Below are 22,496 nucleotides of genomic sequence, written 5' to 3' on the forward strand. Positions count from 1 at the left end.
GGATTTGGAAGGATTTAACAATATTTTTGGGTGGCATGCATATTTGTGGTACGACAAGGTTAAAGCGCATAAAAGTTTCAAAAATCATATTGTCAGGAAAGCACTATTAAATGTCTGGGTTAGATATAAGGACTTGCTGGAAAATAAGACTCCAAGATGGCTATCACCAATGGAAGCTAAGGCAGTTAAAAAGCTAAATATGGAGTCAAAATGGCCAAGATATTGGGAAATTTTGGAAAAGGAAGGGGACAAATTGAGATTGCAGAGCTTTGAAAAACTAAAAGGGAAGGTGAGAGATTGGTTACATTATCATCAAATAAATGAAGTGTTTAAATTAGACAGTAAAATAGGCTTCCAGGTGGAAAAATCAAAATTAGAGACTGAACTGTTAGAATCCAGTACTAAGAATTTGTCAAAAATGTATGATCTGCTGCTGAAATGGAATACACAAGATGAAATGGTAAAATCAAGTATGATTAAATGGGCTCAGGACATTGGTCATAACATCATGTTTGCTGATTGGGAAAAGTTGTGGACCACCGGGTTGAAGTTTACGGCGTGTAATGCCTTAAGAGAAAATATAATGAAAATGATTTATAGGTGGTACATAACCCCAGTCAAGCTTGCAAAGATCTACCACTTGCCTGACAATAAATGTTGGAAATGTAAAGAAAAGGAAGGTACATTCTTTCACCTCTGGTGGACGTGCCCGAAGATTAAGGCATTCTGGGAAATGATTTACAATGAACTGAAAAAGGTATTTAAATATACTTTCCCCAAGAAACCAGAGGCCTTTCTCTTGGGTATTGTCGGCCAGGGGGTGTTAAAGACAGATACAACTTTTTTTATGTATGCTACAACAGCAGCTAGAATACTTATTGCAAAGTACTGGAAGACACAGGATCTACCCACACTGGAAGAATGGCAGATGAAGGTGATGGACTACATGGGCTTGGCAGAAATGACGAGCAGAATCCGAAACCAGGGAAGAGAAGCGGCGGAAGAAGAATGGAAAAAGTTCAAGGACTATTTAAAGAAATATTACAAAATTAATGACAGTTAAAATGATGTTGGATTAAAATAAATGGTTACTATTAGTATTGGTTAAGACAAAGAGAATAAGGATGATTAACATAAATTTATAGTAAAATAAGGGAAAGATTCGCTGAATAATTATAAGAATTTGGAATACAGAAACGGGAGGCAAGAGGAAGTCGAGGAAGAAAGGTTAAAGAAATTAGGATATGAAATGGTACTTGTTTTTTGTTCTGTTATTGTTTGTTGTTTATTTATGTATGTTTTGTTTGCATTAATATAAAAATTGTTTAATAAAAATATTATTAAAAAAAAAACAGAAGGGCCGAGCACTTATGCCTACTATCAGCTATGCGAATAAAGTCGTCCAAGTAGTGTGACACACCCTCAGAGCCTGTTCTAAAACGAAGCGCCCAGTCCAAAAAGGTACTAAATGCCTCAAAGGCTGCACAGGCCACTGAGCAACCCATAGGCATTGCTTTGTCTACAAAGTAAGTAAAGGTAAAGGTACCCCTGCCCGTACGGGCCAGTCGTGTCCGACTCTGGGGTTGCGCGCCCATCTCGCTTAAGAGGCCGGGGGCCAGCGCTGTCCGGAGACACTTCTGGGTCACGTGGCCAGCGTGACGAAGCTGCTCTGGTGAGCCAGCACCATTACAGCACACGGAAACGCCGTTTACCTTCCCGCTATAAAGTGGTACCTATTTATCTACTTGCACTTAAGAGTGCTTTCGAACTGCTAGGTGGGCAGGAGCTGGGACCGAACGACGGGAGCTCACCCCGCTGCGGCGATTCAAACCGCCGACCATACGATCGGCAAGTCCTAGGCGCTGAGGTTTTACCCACAGCGCCACCCGTGTCCCGTGTCTACAAAGTATGCCCCATCAAATTTAAAACCCAGCCACCGGAAATCTTCCGGGTGGACTGGCAGGAGTCAGTAAGCAGACTCTATATCACATTTCGCCAGCAACGCGCCTTTTCCAAATTTGCGAATAAGTTTAACCGCTTGGTCAAATGAGGCATACCTCACAGAGCAAAGTTCCTGAGGTATCGCATCATTGACGGACCCTCCCTTTGGGTAGGATAGGTTGTGAATCATGCGAAACTCACTGGGTGCCTTTTTGGGGACGATGCCTAATGGGGATATATGCAAACCCTCTATGGGAGGGACAGAAAAGGGGCCGGCTACCCTCCCTGCCTTAATTTCTTTAAGTATTTTCTTGCACGCCACTTCGGGCATCTCTCTAACTGATTTCTGATTTGGTGGGTCACCTGAATTGGGGGGGGGGAGCAACTGGGATTCTAAAACCTAAACTAAAACTTTCCCAGAGAAATAATGCAGCTGTTCTGTTGGGATAGAGATCCAAAAGGGTTTTTAAGGCTCACTTTCCCTCTTTCTCTTTTTTTAAATAAATTTTTTATTAATTTTCCAACATATATCAAAACACAACACAACTAACAATACACAAACAAACACACATACAAACACGTATAATTTCATAACCTCTTTTTCTTAAACCTTATTTCAACGACTTCCCCATACCTCCCTTTTCTGCATCCCTGTTTTAAACTTTTCCAGCAACCCCTAATTTCAATTACAGTGGTGCCCCGCAAGATGAACGCCTCGCAAGACGAAAAACCCGCTAGACGAAAGGGTTTTCCATTTTTCGATGCGCTTTGCAAGACGAATTTCCCTATGGGCTTCCTTCGCAAGACGAAAGCCCATAGGGAAATCTCCAGGACAGCGGGGAAGCGCAGCGCGTCTTCCCCACTATCCTCGGACCTCCTCCGAAGGCTGGCGGTGGGGCAGAGAGACCTCCTCCCGCCGCCAGCCTTCGGAAGGCTGCTCGGAAGGCTGGCGGCGGGGCGGAGAGACCTCCTCCCGCCGCCAGCCTTCCGAGCAGCCTTGCGAAGGCTGGCGGTGGGGCGGAGAGACCTCCTCCCCGCGCCAGCCTTCCGAGCAGCCTTGCGAAGGCTGGCGGTGGGGCGGAGAGACCTCCTCCCCGCGCCAGCCTTCGGAAGGCTCCCCCGAAGGCTGGCGGTGGGGCGGAGAGACCTCCTCCCCGCGCCAGCCTTCGGAAGGCTCCCCCGAAGGCTGGCGGTGGGGCGGAGAGACCTCCTCCCCGCGCCAGCCTTCGGAAGGCTCCTCCGAAGGCTGGCGGTGGGGCGGAGAGACCTCCTCCCCGCGCCAGCCTTCGGAAGGCTCCCCCGAAGGCTGGCGGTGGGGCGGAGAGACCTTCTCCCCGCGCCAGCCTTCGGATGGCTGTCCTGAAGACTTGTGGTGGGAGGAGGGTTTTCCTTCCCACCGCCAACATTCAGAATGCTGTTCTGAATGTTGGCGGTGGGGAGGAAAAACCCTCCTCCCACCGCAAGCCCCGGGAACAGAGGAGAAGTGCTGCGCGCCTTCCCCTCTGTTCCCGTACCTGTCCTGAAGGCTTGCAGTGGGGAGAAAAGCCCTTCTCCGCACCGCCAGCCTGGCAAGTGGTCTCCATAGGAACGCATTAATTGATTTTCAATGCATTCCTATGGGAAACCGTGCTTCGCAAGACGAAAAACTCGCAAGAAGAAAAAACTTGTGGAACGAATTAATTTCGTCTTGCGAGGCACCACTGTACTTATAATTCACTTTCTTTAATCCTTTTTCTCTTACCCAATTATTTGTCACTGCAATTCTGTTTTACATTACCCATAACATTTTAGCACTCATTAATTTTACAACAGTTCTTAAGATAAGTTTTAAATTTCTTCCAATCTTCTTCCACCGTCTCTTTTCCTTGGTCACGGATTCTGCCAGTCATCTCAGCCAGTCCCATATAGTCTATCACCTTTGTCTGCCACTCTTCCAGCGTGGGTAGTTCTTGTGTCTTCCAATACTTTGCTAAAAGAACTCTTGCTGCTGTTGTAGCATACATAAAGAACGTCCTATCTTTCCTTGACACCAATTGGCCTACCATGCCCAGGAGAAAGGCCTCTGGTTTCTTATGAAAGGTACACTTAAGTACCTTCTTAATTTCATTATAGATCATTTCCCAGAAGGCCTTGATCCTTGGGCACGTCCACCAAAGGTGGTAGAAAGTACCTTCAGTTTCCTTACATTTCCAGCATTTATTATTGGGCGTATGATAGATTTTTGCAAGCTTGACTGGGGTCATGTACCACCTACAAATCATTTTCATAATGTTCTCTCTTAAGGCATTACATGCCGTAAATTTTATACCGGTAGTCCATAACTGTTCCCAGTCAGCAAACATAATGTCATGACCAATGTCTTGTGCCCATTTAATCATAGCTGATTTAACCATCTCATCCTGTGTATTCCATTTCAACAACAAGTTATACATTCTTGACAAATTCTTAGTATTGGGTTCCAACAATTCAGTTTCTAATTTTGATCTCTCCACCTGAAAGCCGATTTTCCTGTCCTGTTTGAAAACTTCATTTATCTGGTAGTAATGAAGCCAGTCTCTTACTTTTGACTTCAATTTCTCATAGCTCTGCAATTTCACTTTTCCCTCCTCTTGTTCTATGATTTCCCAGTATTTTGGCCATTTAGATTCCATGTTAAGTTTTTTCACTTCCTTAGCTTCCATTGGTGACAACCACCTAGGGGTTTTGTTTTCCAACAAATCTTTATACCGAATCTAAACATTATATAGTGCTTTCCTAACAATATGGTTTTTGAATCCTTGATGAATTTTAACCTTGTCATACCATATATATGCATGCCAACCAAACCTATTGTTAAACCCTTCCAGATCCAAAATGTCTGTGTTCTCAAGAAGTAGCCAGTTTTTCAGCCAGCAAAAAGCCGCTGATTCATAATACAGTTTTAAGTCTGGCAGGGCAAACCCCCCTCTTTCTTTTGCATCAGTTAATATCTTAAATTTTATTCTGGGCTTTTTGCCCTGCCAGACAAATCTAGATATGTCTTTCTGCCACCTCTTGAAACAGTCCATCTTGTCCACAATCTGCAGTGTTTGAAACAAAAACAACATTCTCAGCAACACATTCATCTTAATAACAGCAATTCACTTTCCCTCTTTCTCTGGGATGCGGTGCACGCCGTGATTTGGGCTGACTTCCCAGAGAGCCATCACATGAGCGGTGTGAGTTGTTCAACCACATTCTAAATGACACACAGCATTACCAAACCAATAAACAGAATATCCAGTCAATCTTCAGTACCTATAAAAGAACTTCAGGGATAGGACCAGAAGCATTAGCCTCATCCTTAGGATCAGAAGCTGAGGCTCCCACAGATGAGTTGTTGTTTTCAACACAACAAAAGGGATGGCGTTTCACTCCTGCATCTGCTGGAGAACCGCCCCCCCTTCCAACTAACTGAAAGTACAACCTGGGAATATACACAGAAGCCCAAATGATTATTTGGAGGCGGAACAGGTACTGCTCGCAGCTGATGGGGTGCGGCTCTTCCCATGCGCCAGCTTCTTTAGAGCGGATCAGTGTCCTGAAGCGACTGTCTGTTGTCCATGCCTTCCCCTTTCTCCGGGGGGGGGGGGGAGAAGCCAGGGAGTGAAGGAGGTGAGGACAGGTGACCCCCCCCAGGCCCAAAGTCACCCCAGGCCTCAAAACCAAATTTCCCATTTCTCTCGTCTACAACAGCTTTTCTCTGCTCTTCTCTGCTTTCTCACAAGATGCTGCTGCATAAGCAAAAGGTTATTTTTTATCAGTACAAGAAGGCTTCAAAAAGCTAATGAATGGGCTCTGTCAATGCCAGGAATAAGCAGGTCTGGGAACTGAGTCTTATCTCATCCAGTTGCATCACATCTTGGACACGCTGAACGCAAGGCTTCTCAACCCCCTTGGCTTCTCATCCCCCTTTCCTGGGAAGGGCGCCAAGAGTCCCAAGAGTCTCAGGACAGGAGCTTTCTGTTCATGCTCAGGGAAACTCATGAGGCAGGACTCCTGAGGAGGGGGAGAAGGGGGAGGGAACTGGAGGGGAATATATGCTCTGTGCCAATGGATGTGAACTTGTGCTTGTTTATGAAGTTATGACACTAGCTCCTTCTACCAAGCCCGGATGATAGAAATAAAGCTCTTTCTCTGAAATTATCCCTTGAGTGCCTGTTTGACTCCCCTTTCCCTCTCCCGGGTGCAATGCTCTTCCCACCTGAGGGCAAAGCCTGAAAAGGCTACGGGAGTTGTGGCGTCCTCAGGCACAGAGGTTTTCCAGGTAGCTAGTCCCAGGGTCCACTTCTGCAGGCAGCGCGCCTCCACCCGCACACAAGACAAGCCGCCTGCAGGAGTCGACTCCTGCAAAGTGGCCCAGCAAGGGGAGATCCTTCCAGCAAGGTTTCAGGGCAGACCTTCAGCCAGACCTAGTCTGTCCTGGGATCCACCCATAATGAGAAAACGAAAACAAAACTATTCACACAAAAGGCAGGCCTTACATCCAGGCTTTTACTGACCGTACATTAAAAGACCTTTTCACAAGAGATATTGAAGATAATAAAACACAGCACCCAGAATTAGGAAGAGATAACCAGGCTGGAATAGTAGATCATGTCAGATCATTTTCCTCCACAAATTTTACAATATTCTTCCGCGGTATCCACTTCCTCCCCCCTTGGATCTACATGAGCTTGCTATTTCCAGGTCTGTCAAATATTTGGTCATCCTTCTCACTCTGAGTAAAAAGACTTCCTCATTTCAATGTTTACAAATAAAAATACCATACCAAATACTTTGAATCATTCCCAAATTCTGTCACTATTCAGGATAATATTTCCCAGTTGCTAAATTTCCAGCAATCAAAACTGGAATATCATATTCCAGTCTTAATAGAATACCTAAAAATGACACTTTCTTATCCAGAGATTCTATTTATTTTTTAAAAATAATTTTTTATTGATTTTTCCATGGATTCTACTTCTAACAATATATCTTTAACAATTTTTCATATTTCGACCCTCCTCCCCTGGACTTCCCTCGTACTCACATTTTGTTTTATTTCCCTATTGTTCACCTTGCGTATTTGATGTTTCCCCAAAAGTTCCTCAATACATATAGTCTTATTTTTTGTTGTAGACAGTTGTGATTGTTCACTCAAACCCTGCCAATGAGTCCATTTATTTATGTTGCCTCTTCATATATGTTGTAAATGGTTCCCATTCTCTTTTAAAGTCTTTGTTGTCCTTTTCATGTAATTTTTTTGTTAGTTTTGCCGGTTCTGCATATTCCATAAGTTTCCCTTGCCATTGTTCTTTCGTTGGTATTTCTTCTGTCTTCCAAGTTTGTGCTAATAAAATTCTTGCTGCTGTTGTTGCATGCATAAATAATTTCCAATTTTCTTTTTTTACGTCTTGGTCTAAAATTCCTAGAAGGAATGTTTCTGGTTTCTTAACAAAAGTCTTTTTAAACAGTTTTTTCAATTCATTATATATCATTCCCCAATAATTACTAATCTTTTTGCATCTTGCAGGATGGCTTTTTTTCTAAAAGGAAAAAAGAAAAACAAGATCTACCCCTCATATGAGGATGAGGCCCCTGCCCTACTGCCGGCATTGGCGAAGCCTTCAACATCAGCCACAGAGGGCAGGAGGAAAGATCAAGTTGCACGCAAAAACAAGATCTACCCCTCATATGAGGACGAGGCCCCTGCCCTACTGCCGGCATTGGCAAAGCCTTCAACATCAGCGGCAGAGGCCAGACCGGCAGAGGCCAGGCCCCTAGTCTTGCCAGGGCTGGTGAAGCCCCAGACCAGCAAGCAAGACCCAAGCCAGCAGCGGCCCTCAAAAAAGAAGAGCCTCGAGGACTCTGGGCCAGCGCTCCCAGGTGAGTAGGCAGAACCAGATCCCTTTTGGGTTCCCCTTGGCCTTAGACTTGGTGTTTACCTCTACGGATGTTGGTGATCTGACACTAACTAAAAGCGAAACAAAAGAAGTGCCATGGTCAGACCACTTCCTGGTGCAAGTGGACTTCTCCACGACCCTTCCCCTCTGCAGGGAGGTGGGACCGATTCGGATGGTCCAGCCCCGCTACTTAATGGATCCAACTGGTTTCCAGAGAGTGGCAGGGGATGTTTTATCCCACGTTGATGGCCTCTCAGCTGATTCCCTGGTGGCCCTTTGGAATGCGGAGATAACCAGGGCTATTGACTGTCTGGCTCCGAAGCACCCTCTCAGATTGCATGGAGCCCGGACAGTTCCGTGGTTTTCCCCAGAGCTGAGGGCGATGAAACAATCGTTGAGACGGCTAGAGCGCTGGTGGCGGAAAACTCACTCTGAATCAGACCGGACACGGGCTAGAGCTCAATGTCGAGCCTACCAAGTGGCAATGGTGACGGCGAAGAGGGCCTTCTTCGCCGCCTCCATTGCATCTGCAGAAAAGAGCAGCAGGAGACCTTTTCAGGTGGTTTGCAATCTATCGGAACCACCTGCACCACCGGGGCATGGTAGGGACCCCAAGATCTCCTGCAATGCTTTTGCAAAGTTTTTTTTGCAGATAAAGTCACTCAGATTTAGAAGGAGGTAGACTCCACTGTGGGAGCAGGGCCAGGGTGGGAGAGTGCTAGAGTTCTGTCTAGTCCTGTTACATGGGATCAATTCCAATCTGTTACCTCCGAGGATGTGGACATGCTGCTTGGACAAGTGAAACCGACCACCTGTCTCCTTGATCCTTGCCCATCCTGGCTGATAAAAGCGAGCCGGGAAGGGCTGGGCGATGGGCTCTGCGGGGTGGTGAATGCTTCTCTCTGTGAGGGAGCCTTCCCAGACCCGCAGAAAAAGGCGGTCATTAAACCGCTTCTTAAAAAAACATCTTTAGACCCAGCCAGTTTGGCCAACTATCGCCCAGTCTCAAATTTACCATTCTTGGGCAAGGTGATTGAGCGGGTGGTTGCCGAACAACTCCAAGCATGCCTGGAGGATGCAGACCATTTGGATCCCTTCCAATCGGGATTCAGGCCTCACCATGGGACTGAAACTGCCTTGGTCGCGCTGGTCGATGATCTCCGGCGGGCTAGGGACAAAGGTGAGAGCTGTTTCCTAGTTCTGCTGGATCTCTCAGCGGCCTTTGACACCATTGACCATAACATCCTTCTGGACCGTCTAGAGGGGCTGGGAGCTGGGGGCACTGTTATACGGTGGTTCCGCTCCTTTCTCCTGGGCCGTGTCCAGAAAGTGGTGTTGGGGAATGAGTCTTCAGACCCCTGGGCTCTCACGTGTGGGGTGCCTCAGGGTTCCGTCCTCTCCCCCATGCTTTTTAATATCTATATGAAGCCGCTGGGAGAGATCATCAGGGGGTTTGGGCTGGGTGTTCATCAGTATGCAGATGACACCCAGCTCTACCTCTCCTTTAAATCAGAACCAGTGAAGGCGGTGAAGGTCCTGTGTGAGTGCCTGGAGGCGGTTGGATGATGGATGGTGGCTAACAGTTTGAGGTTGAATCCTGACAAGACTGAAGTCCTGTTTTTGGGGGACAGGGGGTGGGTGGGTGTGGGGGATTCCCTGGTCCTGAATGGGGTAACTGTGCCCCTGAAAGACCAGGTGCGCAGCCTGGGAGTCACTTTGGACTCACAGCTGTCCATGGAGGCGCAGGTTACTTCTGTATCCAGGGCAGCTGTCTACCAACTACACCTGGTACGCAGGCTGATACCCTCCCTGCCCACGGACTGTCTCATCAGAGTGGTGCATGCTCTAGTTATCTCCCGCTTGGACTACTGCAACGCGCTCTACGTGGGGCTACGTTTGACGGTGACCCAGAAACTGCAATTAATCCAGAATGCGGCAGCTAGACTGGTGACTGGGAGCGGCCGCCGGGACCACATAACACTGGTTCTGAGAGATCTGCATTGGCTCCCAGTTCGTTTCCGGGCTTTCCTTTCGCTTCCAGGCATATCCGCAACTGAACGTCCTTTCGGCTTTAGCCCAGCCACTTCATCAGCTCTGGATCTACTTGTACTTGTCCTCCGCTCTTCCCCAGTAGCATGTTGGACGCCTTCCGACCTGAGGGGCTCATCTTCCAGTGTCATAACTTTTATATGCCTGTTGTCTTTGTCCATGGAGTTTTCTTGGCAGGGATACTGGAGTGGCTTGCCGGTTCCTCCTCCAGGTGGATCACGTTTGGTCAAAACTCTCCACTATGACCTGTTCATCTTGGGTGCCCTGCTCGGCATAGTTCATAGCTTCTTTGAGTTCTTCAAGCCACTTCGCCACGGCAAGGCAGTGATCCATGAAGGGGAAAGTCCAATGCTGCGAAAGGAAAGTCCAATGCTGTAAAGAAAAATATTGCATAGGAACCTGGAATGTAAGAACCATGAACCTGGGTAAGTTGGATGTGGTCAAAAATGAGATGGCAAGAATAAATATTGACATCCTGGGCATCAGTGAACTAAAATGGACGCGAATGGGCGAATTCAGTTCGGATGACCATCATATCTACTACTGTGGGCAAGAAACCCGCAAAAGAAATGGAGTGGCCCTAATAGTCAACAAAAGAGTGGTGAAAGCTGTACTGGGATGCAATCTCAAAAATGATAGAATGATCTCGATACGAATCCAAGGCAGACCTTTTAACATAACAGTAATAACAGTAATCCAAGTTTATGCACCAACTACTGGTGCTGAAGAAACTGAAATTGACCAATTCTATGAGGACTTACAAGACCTTATAGAAGTGACACCAAAGAAGGATGTTCTTATTATAGGGGATTGGAATGCTAAAGTAGGGAATCAAGAGATAAAAGGAACAACTGGCAAGTTTGGCCTTGGAGATCAAAACGAAGCAGGGCAAAGGCTAATAGAGTTCTGTCAAGAGAACAAGCTGGTCATCACAAACACGCTTTTCCAACAACACAAGAGACGACTCTACACATGGACATCACCAGATGGGCAGCATCGTAATCAGATTGATTATATTCTCTGCAGTCAAAGATGGAGAAGCTCAATACAGTCAGCAGAAACAAGACCTGGAGCTGACTGTGGCTCAGATCATCAGCTTCTTATAGCAAAATTCAAGCTTAAACTGAAGAAAGTAGGAAAAACCACTGGGCCGGTAAGATACAATCTAAATCAAATCCCTTATGAATACACAGTGGAAGTCAGGAACAGGTTTAAGGATTTAGATTTGCTAGACAGAGTGCCTGAAGAACTATGGATGGAGGCTCGCAACATTATACAGGAGGCAGCAACGAAAACCATCCCAATGAAAAGGAAATGCAAGAAAGCAAAGTGGCTGTCCAACAAGGCCTTACAAATAGCGGGGGAGAGAAGGCAAGCAAAATGTGAGGGAGATAGAGAAAGATACAGGAAATTGAATGTAGATTTCCAAAAAATAGCAAGGAGAGACAAGAAGGCCTACTTAAACGAGCAATGCAAAGAAATAGAGGAAAACAACAGAATGGGAAGAACCAGAGATCTGTTCAAGAAAATTAGAGATATGAAAGTAACATTTCGTCCAAAGATTACCATAATAAAGGACAAAAGTGGTAAGGACCTAACAGAAGCAGAAGACATCAAGAAGAGGTGGCAAGAATACACAGAGGAATTATACCAGAAAGATATGGATGTCTCGTACACCCCAGGTAGTGGGGTTGCTGAGCTTGAGCCAGACATCCTGGAGAGTGAAGTCAAATGGGCCTTAGAAAGCACTGCAAATAACAAGGCCAGTGGAAGTGATGGTATTCCAGCTGAACTATTTAAAGTTTTAAAAGATGATGCTGTTAAGGTGCTACACTCAATATGCCAGCAAGTTTGGAAAACTCAGCAGTGGCCAGAGGATTGGAGAAGATCAGTCTACATCCCAATCCCAAAGAAGGGCAGTGCTAAAGAATGCTCCAACTACCACACAATTGCACTCATTTCACACGCTAGCAAGGTTATGCTTAAAATTCTACAAGGAAGGCTCAAGCAGTATGTGGACCGAGAACTCCCAGAAGTGCAAGCTGGATTTAGAAGAAGCAGAGGAACCAGAGACCAAATTGCAAACATGCGCTGGATTATGGAGAAAGCTAGAGAGTTCCAGAAAGACATCTACTTCTGCTTCATTGACTATGCAAAAGCCTTTGACTGTGTCGACCACAGCAAACTATGGCAAGTTCTTAAAGAAATGGGAGTGCCTGATCACCTCATCTGTCTCCTGAGAAATCTCTATGTGGGACAAGAAGCTACAGTTAGAACTGGATATGGAACAACCGATTGGTTCAAAATTGGGAAAGGAGTACGACAAGGCTGTATATTGTCTCCCTGGTTATTTAACTTATATGCAGAATTCATCATGCGAAAGGCTGGGCTGGAGGAATCCCAAGCCGGAATTAAGATCGCTGGAAGAAATATCAAAGCCTCAGACATGCAGATGACACAACCTTGATGGCAGAAAGTGAGGAGGAATTAAAGAACCTTTTAATGAGGGGAAAGAGGAGAGCACAAAATATGGTCTGACGCTCAACATCAAAAAAACGAAGATCATGGCCACTGGGCCCATCACCTCCTGGCAAATAGAAGGGGAAGAAATGGAGGCAGTGAGAGATTTTACTTTCTTGGGCTCCATGATCACTGCAGATGGTGACAGCAGTCACGAAATTAAAAGACGCCTGCTCCTTGGGAGAAAAGCAATGACAAACCTAGACAGCATCTTAAAAAGCAGAGACATCACCTTGCCAACAAAGGTCCGTATAGTAAAAGCCATGGTTTTCCCAGTAGTGATGTATGGAAGTGAAAGCTGGACCATAAAGAATTGATGCTTTTGAATTCTGGTGCTGGAGGAGACTCTTGAGAGTCCCATGGACTGCAAGAAGATCCAACCGATCCATTCTGAAGGAAATCAGCCCTGAGTGCTCACTGGAAGGACAGATCATGAAGCTGAGGCTCCAATACTTTGGCCACCTCATGAGAAGAGAAGACTCCCTGGAAAAGACCCTGATGTTGGGAAAGATGGAGGGCACAAGGAGAAGGGGACGACAGAGGGCAAGATGGTTGGATAGTGTCTTCGAAGCTACAAACATGAGTCTGACCAAACTGCGGGAGGCAGTGGAAGACAGAAGTGCCTGGCGTGCTCTGGTCCATGGGGTCACGAAGAGTCGGACACGACTAAACGACTAAACAACAACACGTTTCCGGGCACAATTCAAAGTGTTAAAGCCCTAAACGGCCTCGGTCCAGTATACCTGAAGGAGCCTCTCCACTCCCATCGTTCAGCCAGGACACTGAGATCCAGCGCCGAGGGCCTTCTGGTGGTTCCCTCATTGCGAGAAGTAAGGTTACAGGGAACCAGTCAGAGGGCCTTCTCGGTAGTGGCGCCCACCCTGTGGAATACCCTCCCTTCAGATGTGAAGGAAATAAGTAGCTACCCTATCTTTAAAAGACATCTGAAGGCAGCCCTGTTTAGGGAAGTTTTTAACATTTAACGCTGTATTGTTTTTAATACTTGATTGGGTGCCGCCCAGAGTGGCTGGGGAAACTCAGCCAGATGGGCGGAGTATAAATAATAAATTATTATTATTATGATACAAGGTCGGGGTCTCTCTTGGTTTCCTTGATGTCTGGGTGGAAGTCCCCCCCCCCTTGTTAAGAGGTGTGTGTCAGGGGCTCAGGAGCAGGAGCACAGGGGAGAGAGGAAATGGAGAGCGAAGGGGAAGAATCCGAGGGCAGCGTAGGGGAGTATGACAGTGGCCCGAGAGATTCCATGAGCTTCTCCAGCGAATCAGAAGATTCCCAGAAGGGGGCGCCGATGGTCAGGGCAAGGGGGGTCCCAGGGGGGACGCACCAGAAACAAGGAGCCAGCGGGGAACCCCAAAGCAGCAGCGGGGGATCAGGACCAGTTTCCCCACCAGAGCGTAGTGGGGGGGAAGAGTCACATGTGTCAGGACCAGCGTCTCCTCCAGCGGGGAGAGAAGATGAGTCAGGGCTGACCACGCCTCCATCGGAGAGTGGGGGAACGGAGGGAAGGTCAGTTGCAGCTAGCCTCCCCGAAGGGGGAAGCAGTGACAGCAGCAGTGAAACGGTCAGGAGGAAAGTTGCTGGCTGGGCGCGCGCGCCAAGTTTAAATGTACAGGCGCGAGGGACAGCAGGAGACCCGGATTGGGAACCAGCTCCTAAAGCCCACCGGAGGGAGGGGGAAGGCTCAGGGGATTCAGCGTCAGAAGAGTCTAGAAAGGGCGAGACCCCGACGGACAGGCGGAACCAGAGGCGGAAAGAGCAGAGGAAGAGGTGGAGTAAGGCTAGAGTCTTAAACTGGTGTCTGGGGGGAGGAGACTCAGACGGAGCTTCAGTGGTCTGAAGTTTGAGACGTAGAGCTGTACGCTGCGGCTCTGGAAGTGAAACTGAACTTCAATAAAGACTTCCGTACTTAACAGCGAAGCGGCGTTGGTCCTTTGTGAGCTGGGACCTCGGGCAGCTCTGACAGCGTGTAACATGGAGCAGGGACTTCCGGGTGGCTGCCCCTGTTCTGCATTGCTGCATTGGACTAGGTGACCCCGCAGGTCCCTTCAGATGCTACAGTTCTATGATCCCTGTTCAGATATGGCATGCACCCACTCATTGCAACAGGCGAGAAGCCCCCTGAGAAAGAACTTGCCGTCTTTTCTCGTGTATAAGACGAGGTTTTTTACCCCCAAAATCAAGTGTCAAATTGGGGCTCCTCTTCTACAGGGGGAGTGCTGAGGGGGGACGGGCGCTTGGTTGTAGCCGCCAGGAAGAGATTCCCAGCCATGATTTCTTTGCTGTGAAAAGGGCTGTTGTCGACTGGCAGACGATAGGTGACTTGGTGGTTGATGCCTGCAATTGTGCAATTTGATTAATGGCTCCCTCCCCCCAAATAAAGCTCAACCACTCTGGGCAACCCCTCCCCAAAAAAGCTTAACAAGTCTTGGCAATCTGCCCCCATTTTCTAAATTTTGAGTGCCCAAAAATAGGGGGCGTCTTATATATGGGGGCGTGTTATACATGGAAAAATACGGTACCTTTCCCTCTCATCCGCCTCATTTACTCACCTCTCTCTCTCTCTCTCTCTCTCTCTCTCTCTCTCTCTTTCTGAAGAACTCTCTGATGAAAACTTTGAGTACTTGTGGATGGGTAAGAAGATCCTGGGAGGAAGAACCATCAGAGAAGCCTTGGAGATGATGGATGAAAGGGAGATTTTGGACACCATCCTCCAACACCTCCAGCCACCTCCCCAGGTATTATTGTGGGGTATAATAAGTTAACTGTGTACAGACGCTTCAGGTTACATACGCTTCAGGTTACAGACGCCGCTAACCCAGAAATAGTACCTTGGGTTAAGAACTGCCATCGGCTCAGGGGCAAGAGGGGAAAAGCCGGGTGGATTACAAAGAGCCCCCAAAGATCGTGGGAAGCAGCACTTCCTCAGAGGAGGAAGGAGAGGAGATGCAGGGGTCGGAGGAGGCAAGGCGGTGCCAGGACACCTTGCCTGAGCAAAGCGGGGAGGAGGGGGGTCCCCCATTACCCAAGCCTTCCTTGCGCAGTAGGCCTCTGCGCAGAGAGGGGAGGCGCAGACTGTGCTGGGGAAGGTTGAAGGGCCGCCCACTCTCAGATTCTGCCCGTGAATGAGCAAGACACGGAATAGAGGCGCTCTGCATTCTAAAGGTTTTGATCAGTAAGAAGAAAGCTGGAAAACAGACTCTTGAGCCATATTTCCTGATTGCTCTCAAGCAACCAACCGATACCTCTAACAGTGGTGCTTCAGGTTAAGAACAGTTTCAGGTTAAGAATGGACCTCTGGAACGAATTAAGTTCTTAACCTGAGGTACCACTGTATATTTGGACAACTTTTCTGCTGTACCTTATTGGAAGGATAAAAATAATCATTTCCTTAATAAGAATTTAAACAATTTATTTAACTAAAACAATAACATTATAGCATATATATCCATGTTTGTTAACTGATGTGGTTAAACATTTTTTTAAAAAAAATTCTTAAAATGAATTTTAGCATATATGAAAAACTTAAAATAAATCCTTACTTCCCAGTGAATAGCCGTTGGACTATAATGCAACTTAAAAAGAAAAATATATTTCGAAAGATTTTTCCTCCAAAAGCATTTTATTTTAGAAATCCAATTTAATTTTTTAAAAAATGTGATTTAAATCAAAGAAATCCATTTAAAAAAAATAAAAATGGGTCATTGATTTTTATCCACCCTGGTCTGATGTTGCGCAGCGTGAACCAGGATTTCCCAACCTGGTGCCCTCTAAATGTTCTGGACCATATGCTGCCTGGGGCTGGTGGGAGCATGTAGAAGGGTTCAAGTTGAGGGGAACTGCCATGAACTATCACAGGCAAAGGCAAACTCGGCCCTCCAGCTGTTTTGGGACTACAGCTCCCATCATCCCTAGCTAACAGGACCAGCGGGTCAGGGGTGATGGGCATTGGAGTCCCCAAACAGGTGGAGGGCCGTGTTTGCCTAGGCCTGAACTATTGGGAGCCCAGCTTGGAGGAAGGTCCTATTTGCAGATGCAAGAGACGACTTTCCCCTGGTGAGAAGGAGTGGTGGCCGCCAGTCTGGGGGGCTTGAAAAGAGGACCAGGCAAATTTGGGAAAGCAGAGAAGGCGACCAGTGCAGGATCTGTAGACCGGAAGAAGAACCAATCCATGAACTTGATTTGGTGGGGTGACTTGGACCCCAGGAAATGTTGCATTTTTTTTCTTTAACTTTTGCAACTGATCGTTCCCGATATCTGGGAACGTTTGAGAACCCGATATTGTGCAGTAAAAGTTTTCGTGACTGTATTGTGCCTGATATGGCCAATATTTCCTCTTCGCTCTCAAGAGCAGTTAATTTGCCAGGCCTGGGCATTTGGCAGAGCAGGCAAGCAAATACTTTATGCAACAGAAAATTTAATAAATAATCATACTGGGAGTGGTATTGTCTGTTTGTTATTATGGTATGTATTTTTGAGTTTTTATATTGTAAACCGCCCTGTGATCTTCGGATGAAGGGCAGTACAGAAATTTAATAAATAATAGTAATAGCCACAATGCCTAGATTCTGTTTGTTCATGGCAGGAAACAAAGTGCTTTAAATGAATGGTGTGTCTCCCAGTCCAGAGGATTTATTTAATCTTCTTTGGAGTGTTACTTTAAAAAAGAAGAAGAATTGATTGCAATAGATTTTACTCCAAATGATTTTTGCAATAAGTCTATTTCTAGGCATGTGGGGTTTTTTTTAGAGAAGACAAGTGGCAGATAGATGGCAACTGTTCTCTAGACAAGAAACATGACACTTTTCTTCATTTTATTCCCAGCAGAATACATCCAAACCTGGACACAACAAGGTAAGTCCTTGTCGCGAATTCCTCGCGGCACTTTTAGCAGAATGCTCAGAGTCCCAGGTTCTTTAGTGCAGTATCTGACCCAGCACTTCCACAGAGAGTATTGGATCTGTAGCCTTATTGGAGTTCACTGATTGGGTCTGCGTTGCTCCGGGACAGGAGGAAGGAAGCCAAATGACACCGAGGTTGATTCAAAGAAGAAAGAGTTTATTCTGCTTTCCGGATAGCAGAAGGTACTTGCGTGATTAAGTCCACAGCAAGTCCAAAGAAATGACAAGTTTCATGCAGTATATATATCCTCCAGGCACCCTCTCCCTCCTTCCAACCACATCAGCTTATGTACGCAGGTTGACATCACATATGTTCTTGCTCTGGTATTCTTAACCATAAAAGGGTGTTCCTTTCTGTACTTCTGACCATAAAAGGATCTTCCTCTTCCTACTCTTATCTGGGAGGAATAGGTCATAATCTCCGGGAACACGCTCTGGTGCTGTTCCCAGATTGGGTCTGTGCGTCTTTTGTGGTCAGCACATAAGATAAGGCACACACGCATCATCCCTGCTCTACTGGAACTTGGCAAGGTCACTCATTGCCGCCACAGACTGATAAGGGAGAGAGCTTCGAGCACAGCCGGGTTTTTGTTTATACATTGACTCAGAGCTCAAGTTAATGGATTTTAGCTAAGGAAAAATAGGGATTTTGGTGCAGTTTTCAAACTGCCTTCACAGTCAGTTTTGGGTTTGGGAAACCCATTCCTTCACATCAGCCTGTTGCAAACTGAAGCCTGCAGACTTACTTGCACAGCATCCTGTGAATCCCAACACTCCTCCTTAAGTCAAAGGCTTGAGACCTAATAATTCTCTTAGGTCTCGAAATTTAGGAGCATCCAAACATTTTGTATACAAATCTGCCACATTACATTTTGTGTTACAGTGCTGTACCTTGAACACATTTCTTTCCAAAGCATTTTTCACATTTCCGTATCTTATAGCAATATGTTTGCTCTTGCTCTTAAAGTTCTGTTGGTTAGCAAGCTGTTGTGCAGCCATGTTGTCACTGAGCACAGAGATTGGCATTTCAGAAGGTATTCCAAGCTCTTTTGTTAGGCAAGCAAACCACTCTACTTGTGACATACATTCGCTTATGGCTGAGTACTCTGCTTCACAAGTACTTGTGGCAACAAATGTTTGTTTCTGGGATTTCCACTGAACCAGGGCATTTCCAATATATATGGCATAGCCAGTGGTAGACTTTCCATTTTCTCTGTCTCCCCAGCTGGCATCAGTATATGCATACACTTGCTGATCATATCCTGTATCCAGCACCAGTTTGTAATCTTTTGTGCCTTTCAGATACCTTAGGATTCTTTTAAGTGCTACCCAATCTCTCTGAGCCAGGTCTGCACTTCTTTGGCTTAACATGTGCACTGCCAATGTTATGTCGGGTCTCGTCCAGCAACTTAAATATAACAGAAAACCTAACAAAGAATGAAACACAGTTGCATTCTCACATTTTTGTCCTTCTGGTTCATTTTTGTACTGTTTAGTTATGGGAGTGTCAACCTCATTTGCCCTCTCCATTCCATATGTCTTCAGTAACTTTTCGATTTTTTCCTTCTGACTCAGAGAGTAGACGCCCTCTTCATTTCTCTGAACCTCTACTCCTAAGTAATTCTGAATCTCTCCCAAATACTTCAGTTTGTATTTGTTACCTAGGCTGTTTATAAACCAAGACCCTTGCTTTAGTGCAGTTGTTATTAGACAGATATCATCAACATACAAAAGTAAATAACAAACGCTTCCTTGCACCATTGCTGAATATAAACAGGAATCAGCCAGGCTTTGTTTGAATCCCATCTTTTTCAAAGTTGTGTCTATGCATTCATGCCATAGACGTGCACTTTGGTGTAAACCATATAGTGCCCTTTGCAGCTTTAACACCATGCTGTCTTTTTCCAGCTCATAACCTGGTATTTGCTGTAAATACACCTCGGCGTCAATAGGAGCATTTAGATATGCTGAGGCAACATCAAAATGATTAACTTTTAACCCCCTCAGACTTGCCATTGCTAAAACTGATTTTACTGTTTCAGCCTTTGCTCTTGGGGCAAACACTTCATCATAATGTATCATTTTCCTTTGTGTAAAGCCCCTTGCAACCAGCCTGGCTTTCCTCTGACAACTACCATCAGCCAGCTTTTTCACTTTAAAAACCCACTTACAGCTTATGGGCTTTTTACCTTCAGGCAATTCTGTAGGTGTCAGCATTGCCCTTGAGCCAGTGTCACCAACTGGACTCATCCACTTCAGCCCCAACTGAGCTAGGCGAGCTGGGTAGCACTTCCAGAGACCACCTTCTGCACAGGAACAGGTCAAAGTGCTGTGGAATCACAGCTTAGAGTTGTGAGCACCAGATTCACTTCCACAAGAAGACAGTCGTCGCACAGCAGAGTATAGCAGAGTACAGCAGAGCATAAATGACTCGGAGAACAGCTCTGTAGAATATCTTCTTTATTCTATCTACAACTATAATACACAACTATATACAGAGCTAAATGAGGTCTAAACGAAAATGAATGCTGAACTGCACTGAGTGTCTGCAGCTGCTCTTAGCAGCAACCTTACCTATACACATGATCTCTCTCTAACACTCAGTCTCTCTCTCCGACACTTTGATGTGAGGCTGGAGCGGAATAAATAGAGAGCAAAAACCGCCCCCTCCTCTCTGGAGAATCAGCAGAGAACATCAGCAGATTCTTGGATATGGGAGGGGTGAAATCTCCTCAGTAGGTACAAACACATTGTTATTTAGCAGAGAGTTATACTTTGCCTGCATTGCCTTTAACCACACCTCTTTCTCTAGAGTAGGTAACTCTTGCACTTCTTCAAAGTTTGCTGGCTCAGTTACACAAACCTGGTTTATGGTGGCTGGGAACCCATAATGGGCTGGAGGTTGGCCTTTATTACTTCTTTCAGACCTCCTTGGTTCATTAATCTCACCCCCTGGGCTACCTTCAGGACTGCTTTTGGGGTGGATTGACTCTGGAGATTTACCTCCTCCTGTCCCTGTTGCACTTTCTCTCCCCCCCCCCCCCGTTCCATGCTAGCAGCTGGAGAAAAATGCTCAGTCTTTACCTCCTCCCTTTCAATTTCTCTGGGAGAGCTGCCAATTCTTAGCTTTCTTTCAACGGCCTTATCAGGTACGCTTGGCAGTAAAACTTTTTCTGGCAGCAGGTTTGCATGTATCTTGGGCCAATTTCTTTGCTCATTAAAGCTGGCTGACCAACTATAACTCAAAAGATTTTTATCATCTTCAAACCTGTAGGCTTTCGTACCGCTTTCATACCCAAGAAATAGCAACTGCTGTGCCCTTTTCCCACCTTTTCTTCGGTTTTTTTATAGGTATGTCAACCCGTGCCTTTGTCCCAAAGATTCTCAAATGTTGCAAACTGGGACTTTTGTTATAGAGAATCTTATAGGGTATGTCATCTAGTACCCTTGACCACAAACAATTTCCAATATAATTCGCTGTCTTAATACTCTCAGTCCAGTATTTAATTGGAAGATTTGCATCTGCCAACAATGCTTTCATTTGTGTCTGCAAGACACCTCCCCTACGCTCTGCTACTCCATTCTCCTGAGGAGTCGCCACATTGGTAAGCCTATGTTTAATCCCTTGGGATCGCAACCAGTTTCTTAGGGAGCTTGCCATAAATTCTCCTCCCCTGTCTGTCTGAATAGAGCACACCTTTTGGCCAAGTTGTCTTTCTATCCTTCTTACCCAGAACTTCAAAGTTTGGGCAACATCAGATTTTTGCTTTAATGGATAGACCCAGCCAAATCTAGAATAGTCATCCACTAGGATCAAACAATACTTGTTGCGGGAGACACTTGGTGGAAAAGGACCAGTTACATCAGCATGAACCAACTCCAGTGGTTTTTTTTGTTTCTCTCTGGCTTGCTCTTGCTACTGGGCAAGCCCTGCTTTTAACCTCCTTGCAGATATTGCAGTCTAAGTAATTATCACAACTTATAATGTTTTTCATCCCCCCACACAACTCCAATGTTTTGTTCAGCACCTTAAAGCTGGCATGAGCCAGACGCCTGTGCAGCAGATGAATACACATATCATGGGTCGGGACATTTTGCACATTCACAACCTTAGACTCACACTGCAGTACATACATGACACTGCAAGCAATAGCCTCCAGAAGATCAAAAGAGATTACGAGGCTCTGGGCAGGAAATTGAAGCAATTAAATGCACAAATTGTCATCTCATCTGTCCTCCCAGTTGAACGACGTGGCCCAGGGAGAGAGGGAAAAATAGTGGAAGTGAACAACTGGCTTCGCAAATGGTGTAAACAGGAACGGTTTGGATTCTTAGATCACGGAATGCAGCTTCTTGAAGATGGACTTCTGGCAAGCGATGGGCTGCACCTCACAACGGTTGGGAGGAATGTTTTTGCAAAAAATCTCAGAAACCTCATCAGGAGGGCTTTAAACTGACTAATGTGGGGGAGGGAGACAGTGGTCCTGAAGGTAAGAGTCTATCAATTGATGAAGATGATCATCCAAATGTCATAGACCGAATGGAGCAAACAGCACGCAGACCTAGTGGTGGGAGGAAAAAATCCTTAAATAAGAGACACGGGGGAATGATTAATGGACTTCAATGTCTGTACACTAATGCGCAAAGTATGGGAAATAAACAAGATGAGCTTGAGCTCTTGGTACAGCAAACTAAATATGACATAATAGGCATCACTGAAACATGGTGGGATAAGTCCCACGATTGGAATGTAATAATGGAGGGATACAATCTATTTCAGAGAAACAGACCAGACAAGAAAGGAGGAGGAGTGGCGTTATATGTCAGGGATGTGTATACCTGTGAAGAGATCCAAGATTTAGAACCTCAAAGCCAAAGTGAGAGCATTTGGGTCAAAATTAAGGGAGAGAAGAATAACAGTGACCTCATTGTGGGAGTTTACTATAGATCCCCAAGCCAAACGGAGGACATAGATGATGCCTTCCTGGAACAGATGGCCAAGCATGCAAAAGGAAGGGAGATAGTAGTAATGGGGGACTTCAATTACCCGGATATTTGTTGGATGTCAAACTCAGCCAAGAGCATAAGGTCAAACAGATTCCTCACTGGCCTTGCAGACAACTTCATTGTCCAGAAAGTGGGAGAAGCTACAAGAGGAACAGCCATT

At 45.9% G+C, this 22,496-nt stretch overlaps 1 protein-coding gene across 1 annotated transcript in view; it reads left to right on the forward strand.

Moving 5' to 3' along the window:
* LOC128398541 (uncharacterized) overlaps positions 1-22,496 on the forward strand; it is a 73,551-nt gene that overhangs the window by 5,658 nt on the left and 45,397 nt on the right. The window contains exons 2-3 of the mRNA XM_053359768.1: positions 7,475-7,827; positions 15,027-15,166. Coding sequence (XP_053215743.1) covers positions 7,476-7,827; positions 15,027-15,166 — 492 coding nt within the window. The 5' untranslated portion in view covers position 7,475. The remainder of the gene's footprint in view (positions 1-7,474; positions 7,828-15,026; positions 15,167-22,496) is intronic.

This window comes from Podarcis raffonei, chromosome 12 (genome assembly GCF_027172205.1).
Source record: "Podarcis raffonei isolate rPodRaf1 chromosome 12, rPodRaf1.pri, whole genome shotgun sequence".
In the NCBI taxonomy this organism is placed as follows: Eukaryota; Metazoa; Chordata; class Lepidosauria; order Squamata; family Lacertidae; genus Podarcis; species Podarcis raffonei.